We start from the raw sequence: 7236 nt of genomic DNA, 5'->3' as shown, positions 1-7236 counted from the left end.
GCCTGGAAGGAAGACAGCTTCAAAGTTCTTTTAGCGCAGAGATTTTTGGGTGCAGAAAGCTTTTAAGCTTATCAGGCTCTGCAGTGCATCCCAGAAGAAAAGCAAAACAAACCAGTGTTTGTGGCCAATCCAAGTTGTCCCCTGCATTTTGGGGGTGGGGTGGGCGAGGTGGGCAAGGCCTACTCAGTGCATGGCTCTGAAAAGGTAAGCATGCTTGCACAATGGTTCCAGGGGAGTGGTTTGAGTATACATGCTTTCCCCTAGACGTTTTACCCCAGGAATGGAACCTCCGCACAAGACACGGTCAGACTGTACTGCTGCAGTATGAGTAACTGCTGTGTTTGCACATCAAGTGAACTAGAGCTCTCCAACTGTGTATGGCATTAAGCTGAAGATGAATTTGCACAAAACTTACTGCCACAACTGGAATGAAATTTAGGGACAATAACAGACATTTCATCCCATCTCTTTAATTTTGTATCTTGACCCTGAGTTTTGTTAGCCTATAAACAGGAAAGGTATCTGCAGTACAGACAGTGTTAAACCAATAGACAGATTGGTCCCACCTCTTGTGTAGCATCTTTAAATGGACCTTATTATCAACCTTTCTGCATGTAAAAATCATATGCCTGCCCTGTTACATTTTAGCTGTGTTCCAGCAAAAGCAGCATTCACTTTGAGCATCAGAGGCCCTGGGTAGAAAATATGAAGATGTTCCTTGATATGGGGGAGGGGGCAGGAATTTGTTTTACTTCAGACTGCTGCCAGGACTAGGCAAATACCTTTTCTGTGCTGATACTGCCATTCGGGAGCAGTGAAAAGTAAGGTGCCAGAGCCACATAATAGCTACCTTGACTTCATAGAGCATTTCACATGTCAACTTGATGAGTGAGTAACCCATACAGACATGGCAGTAAGTCAGGAGGAATTTAAACATCTTACATATTTCCTTAGCAGAGGTAAGCAAGTGTTTTCTGCAGCCTGGCTTTGCTATGGCAATTCTTAATCACAGGAAAACAACCTATTAAGCTGCTCAGCCTAATTGTGAATACATAGCACAGCATGGCTTCAGGGGTTTTGAGCACATGATTTCCAGTGTTGCTGAAGCTGAAAGGTTTTATACAACTGTAATGGGGCATTGCAGAAAACTGATCAAATTAAGAGACTCCTTCCAGCATTTTAATCTGCACATTTTAATGATCTAGAGTTTAATACAAAATCATAAGATGATACTAATGAATTTAAATACTACAAGTAAAAAGTGAGTCTGAGTAACTCTTACCTATTACGAACCAGTGAAGCAACATAAATCCACACTGAAAGAATGTTTTTAGGGTATGCATGAACATACACAGCTAATGCAAACTCTATGTTTGGAACATCAATGCTATGAACTCCAGTACTATACACCGCCTCCACTAAAGGTGTAACTTCTGAAAATGCCATGTGGATAGGAAATCCTGACACCTGCAAGTAAGAGGGGAAAATGTAAAAAAATGTCAGTTTACCCACAATACCACCTCTGGACTCAGTTGGCCACTAAGAAAATGAAATACAGTCGTACCTTGGAAGTCGAACGGAATCCATTCCGGAAGTCCGTTCAACTTCCAAAACGTTCGACTTCCAAGGCGTGGCTTCTGATTGGTTGCAGGAGCATCCTGCAGCTAATCGGAAGCTGCACTGGACGTTCAGCTTCTGAAAACCATTCAAAAACTGGAACAATCACTCGGGAGCCAAAATGTTCAAGTTTAGAGCCGTTTTTCTCCCGAGGTTCCACTGTAGATGTTATGATGAATGCAATGATGCCATATACATTCTGCAATTATGGGCCAGCCCTTCCACTTAAGGCAGGCATGGCCAAACTTGGCCCTCCAGATGTTTTGGGACTACAACTCCCATCAACCCTAGCTAACAGGACCAGTGGTCAGGGATGATGGGAATTGTAGTCCCAAAACCATCTGGAGGGCCAAGTTTGGCCATGTCTGACTTAAGGTAAATTGAATCTCTTGGCTCAAGATGACTGGGAGAACAACAGATCAACTGCATGCCTTCCTCCCGACCACCCTCCCCTGCCCTAGGGAAGACCTCTGTGGACTGGGGTATCTTGACAGCTAGCTTTCTCTTAGATTGAAGCATTGTTCACCATTACACTTCTGTGCTTGTCATCGTAGTACAATAGCAGGTAGCACACTTCCCCCCTGCCCAGGTGGACCACCCATACTGCTGGCCAGTTGATGCCCTCCCTCCCAGCAAGAAAAACTTGTTAAGCTTTGGAAAACTTACCGTAAGAGACACATTTCTAGACTGCTTTCAAATAAGTCAGCAAAATGCTTTCACTGTATCACAAGCTAGAATGGGGAGATTTCATCATTCACGTGGAGTGAATTACTGCTAGGCCCCAATACAAACATCACCCTGGGGGGAGGCAGGGAAGCACTATCCTATAATCCCAGTAATGTTACTAAACTCCCAGTTCCCTAGGGGGCGTTATTCTATACATTACCCTGTAATCTCCTAGTTGCTTCTGTAATTCCGCCTGATGGTCATCCTCTACATCTTTGCCCTGGTTTTTTTCCAGCAGAGGTAAGAAGTGTCGAAGGGTAGAGGTACAGTATCTGTTCCAGCGTGTCAAGTGTCTTGGCCTCCAACCCATGATCTTTTCTTTCAGTATCTTCTCAAGTCTGCATTTTAAAATGTTTTAAAAGTTGCATTTGAAATTTTGCTGCTCCAGTGCAACTGTGGCTTCACAAGCACACTAGAGATCTCTAGAATTCCACAATTGCAGCCAGATTTGAAATGCCACAGGCATTCCGTATTTCAAAGACTTCTCCACAACATGCTTACGTAAGAAACCGAGGTGGCAAACCTAATTCTCAAGCATCATTTCAGACTGGAGGAGGACCAAGCCTTACATTATTGAATGCTCCTCCGGTAAAATAACCTATATCTAAAAAACTAGATGCTTGGGATAAAAGTTTTAAGCTCGTCTGACTTACTAGTTTTCTTCTGCTATTTGTTAGAACAAAGTCAGGATGTTACGGAATGTCAAACTTGGAGAGGGCCAAGCTAAATATATTGCAAGGTAACCAAAATGGCTGCATAATAAAGTACCGTAGTCCAAGTCGCTAGAATTTTCCAGATCCCTTTATAAAGTATTGAACTTGATAGAGCTATGAATCAAACAATTTCACAGTCGGAACCACCAAGCATTTCATATCCAATTGGAACTGACATTTGATATTGCTGGCATTCATTTTTCTTCAGAGTGTGTGTATGGAGGTGCTGGGCTGCTCAAATAACAAGACCCCCCCACCCTCGGTCTCGCTGATGTGGCCCAAAGGTGGACAAACTACCCCAGAAGGACCAGAGGTACTGCCTCTCCTCTTAAAACCCCATACACCTGACATCTGATGTATGTCATGGTTAAATGCGGTTGCAAAACACATTCAATAGACATGGGTACCTGTTCTGCAGTTCTAGGGCAGCTGTCTTGTCCACCCGTTGATAGACTAGTTCGTCAGGCTAGCAAAATATGAAGGGGTAAGGTATAATTCGGGATTTACATAATGTGAAATATGCAATCTTGCTTTTAAGATGTACTGGGATATACTGATACTTCAACCCACCTACTCTGCCACCCACAAGACCTGGAGGAGGAGGAGGAGAAGAAGAAGAAGAAGAAGAAGAAGAATTTATTATTTATACCCTGCCCATCTGGCTGGGCTGCCCCAGCCACTCTGGGTGGCTTCCAAAAAAATATTAAAATACTGCAATACATCCAAGATTAAAAGCTTCAGATGTCTTCTAAAAGTCTGGTAGTTGTTGTTCTCTTTGACATCTGGTGGGAGGGTGTTCCACAGGGCGGGAGCCACTACTGAGAAGGCCCTCTGCCTGGTTCCCTGTAACTTGGCTTCTCGCAGTGAGGGAACTGCCAGAAGGCCCTCGGCGCTGGACCTCAGTGTCCGGGTAGAACAATGGGGGTGGAGTCGCTCCTTCAGATCTACTGGACCGAGGCCGTTTATACTGGAGAACTGTACCTGTGGTAGGCACCTTAAAGTGGGCACTCTTGCAGCAAGCAGGGAATCTACAAACCTACACAGGAACCCCAGAGAGTCCCTGTAGCCAGAGTTTTTTGTCTCCATCCAACTTGCAGTTCTCTGATTCTCAGTACTGTGCTAAAAGCTGAACTTCAGATTGTTTCTCTACTCCCTCCCAATAGCTGGATAATGTTCCCAAATTCTGATGGACATTAGACTCCAAACTTAGGAGAGAGATTCCCAACTCCCTGATTATCTGGAATAATCTGTATATAGTAAGAAGTTGGCAATGCAAATATAGCAACTGAAGTTTTTCTCTGGGTACTTAAGAAGAACGATTCCCACACTACAAAATATTACCTCATCTCCTTGTTGCAAAATCATCTCAGCGTTATCCTAGGCTTAAGCATCTGCATACTATAATAAGCATTTTGCAATGCTATTTGAAACATTCTGATTTTCCATGCTTATGAATAAGGTAGGAATGCAGTCTTAATTGGTATCCAGTTTGTGGAACAAACCACATGCAAATGTTTTCAGCAAGCAAAATTCATTATTGCATTTCCTAAAATAGTAAAATAAGTTTTACCTCTCATTTTGTTACAGTTCTTTAACGTATCTGTCCTGTAATCTCTCCCTTAAGGTCAAAACAATTTCAGATACAGATGAAAGGATGCAGATATTATTTCTATGCCGTCCTATAAAATTTAAAATCCTAATACCTGCACACTGGAGAGACCAGGAAATGGTAAACTTCTTGAAAAAAAGGGTTTCCAGAATTTTGGTTTGCTGACATCAAAGTTTATTCTTAGCGGAGAATCATATTGTTGAATATTGAACCAAACCTGAAAGAGAACTTTTTTAGTTACTTTCTTCATCTTAACCACAAATCAGTACTACTTCTGCCCTCTGTTTGAGTTAGCTTTGATTCAGGGAAGAGCCAGTGGAATTTCCCCCCACCCTCTTTGAACAGCTGACCAGAGCACCTGCCACCAGTCAACAATCCTGGCCTAAATGAATGGAATGGTCTGACTCACTATAAGGCAGCTTCCTAAGTTCAAAGAATGGCAGATAGAGAGATGTGAATTACTTACATTGTCACAGGAAATGAGGCAGCCCACACTCTGCAAGGGGCAGAAAGCATCATACTGTCCATAAAAACGGCCACAACTTGGATTCCAGATCACATACTGATTCTGCTCCCAAGTTAGTACATATGCTGTTGGTCCCTGGAAATAATTGCCAAGTTCCTTCAAACCTTGCTTTTCCAATGCAGAATATATTTACATTTTACATGCATTTCCTCCCCCTCAGAACTTAGTAGTGGGTGCAGCTGATGTATGTGATATAAGTTTCAGCTCATTTTCTCTGCAGTAGCCTCTGTGAAGGCTACCAAGCACACACTGTGGGGATTATATCTGCAATTCATACGCTGAAAAAATATCATTTTTGCTAAGCCGCTAAACAGGATGAACTATTTTCCCATTTTGCACAGTGAAGAATTCCATGTAACTGGAAACCTGTCTACTCCATTGCCAACAGAAGTTTGTCCAATGAAACAATACTATTTTACATATTTTGTATCCAGTCCTTTGGTATTAATGAATTCTGTCCAATGCAAGATCAGGACTTTCCAATTACTCGCAGGCTTGCAGTTTCACGCTGCCTTTGCAGGGCTGCTAAATGTTGCACAGAGTAAAATCTAGGAGATTCTACAATGTAAGGATTTCTGTAACAGGTTATATGCACCAAACTTCCAAGTTTTTAAAAATTAAGTTTTTCTTTAGCAGGCCTCATGTTGAAGCACAAACTGCCTACTAAGATTTAAGGTGTTTTAACTTGGAGGGTGGAGACAGGGTGTTGTAAGTATAATGGATAAGGCTCTTAGCTACAGACCAATAATTCCTTGTTTTGAATTATTTCCTCTTTCATGAACTCACAAGATGGCTTTAGGCAACTCAGCTCTCTTAGCCTCAGCAGGAGATAAGTATTATCTTCCTCCTATGAGGGTGTATTTGAGAACTACAAGAAGAGAGTAAATGTGAGGTGCTTTGAACACCTGAGAGGACTATGTACTTATCTTCAACTCTAGGCAAATATACATATTCTGTGGGGGAATTTGTGGGGCTGAGCACACACAGTAAATTTGCCATGTAACTTAGGTCAGCATTAGGAAGCAGGGGAAGATATCTCTATCTGATTATGGGTCCTTGCAAATAGCCTAGTCTAGTATAACCAAGTATTTGATCCATGCAATACCATTCAATTCCATCTGAAGAAGATTAAGTTGCAACCACTAATTTTTTTATTGATAACAATATCAAAACCAGAGTTTTGCTTGCATCATGCCTTTATTCGACAAAGTTGCTTTAAAAGTTTGACTACAATATAAATCTGACCATTATTTGTGACGCAATTCATTCAGCGTGTACTGCATTCTCAGGCATGTGGAAGTTTGTTGGAGTATAAATAAATTACTGACTTACCTCGGGAATAGCACTTCCAATTAAAAGCCAAGCCTTTTTGCCAAGAGCAAGAAAATAATTGCACAAGAGTACAGCGTGCTCTTCTTCATCTCCAGCCAAAAGATCAAGGAATTGCTAATGAATGCAAGCAAACAAGTTGCGTTAACAATATAGCCAATGTTTCTAGTTTATCTGCACTGTTCAGGAATCTTCCTCCCATAAAGTATGGCTCTGTTTGTCTGGAAATACCTTTATGTCCCCAAAGATTTTGGCTCAGTTCAAACTAGAATTAAAGAAGCTGAACTGTGATTTTACATGATGTCTGACTTGGCAAACCATTGCTCCAAACTCCATTCATTTTGAACGGTTAATTTATGAACCATGAAAGGCATATGAAAACTATGAAAAATAAATATATAGATGAAGAAAAACATTTTCTTTTCTTTTTAAAAATATATTTATTGGGATTTTCAAAAAGTAAAGAAAAAAAACAAAAAAGAAACAAAAGAAAAAAAGAACAATTAAAAACTCATAAAGTTTACATTTCTTGCTTTCCATAACCAATTTCCTTGACTTCCCCACACCTACCCTTCTTGTATTCCAATTCCAATTTTTAGCTCAGCAAATTCTTGTCCCCACACTTTACCTTATTTTCTCTAATTCATTTTAATTAACCAATTTTAACTTATAAACCTCAATCTTTATATATCAATACTTATTCTTAGAAAACTTTT

General features: G+C 41.0%; 1 protein-coding gene across 5 annotated transcripts in view; it reads right to left on the bottom strand.

Annotated features, from left to right (window-relative positions):
* Positions 1 to 429: 429 nt before the first annotated feature.
* Positions 430 to 7236, bottom strand: part of CC2D2A (coiled-coil and C2 domain containing 2A) — a 54043-nt gene continuing 47236 nt past the window's right edge. For 4 of the 5 annotated variants that reach the window (XM_053402351.1, XM_053402353.1, XM_053402352.1 and 1 more), the window contains 6 exons: positions 6524 to 6637; positions 5132 to 5266; positions 4760 to 4882; positions 3464 to 3522; positions 2504 to 2681; positions 430 to 1467 (listed from right to left, as the gene is read on the bottom strand). In XM_053402351.1, coding sequence (XP_053258326.1) covers positions 1279 to 1467; positions 2504 to 2681; positions 3464 to 3522; positions 4760 to 4882; positions 5132 to 5266; positions 6524 to 6637 — 798 coding nt within the window. In that variant the 3' untranslated portion in view covers positions 430 to 1278. The remainder of the gene's footprint in view (positions 1468 to 2503; positions 2682 to 3463; positions 3523 to 4759; positions 4883 to 5131; positions 5267 to 6523; positions 6638 to 7236) is intronic. The other variant, XM_053402355.1, reaches the window with a different exon arrangement.

The sequence above is a fragment of the Podarcis raffonei genome, chromosome 9 (genome assembly GCF_027172205.1).
Source record: "Podarcis raffonei isolate rPodRaf1 chromosome 9, rPodRaf1.pri, whole genome shotgun sequence".
Taxonomy (NCBI): domain Eukaryota; kingdom Metazoa; phylum Chordata; class Lepidosauria; order Squamata; family Lacertidae; genus Podarcis; species Podarcis raffonei.
Note: the sequence above shows the minus strand (reverse complement) of the source record. Positions and strands in the feature narration are given on the sequence as shown.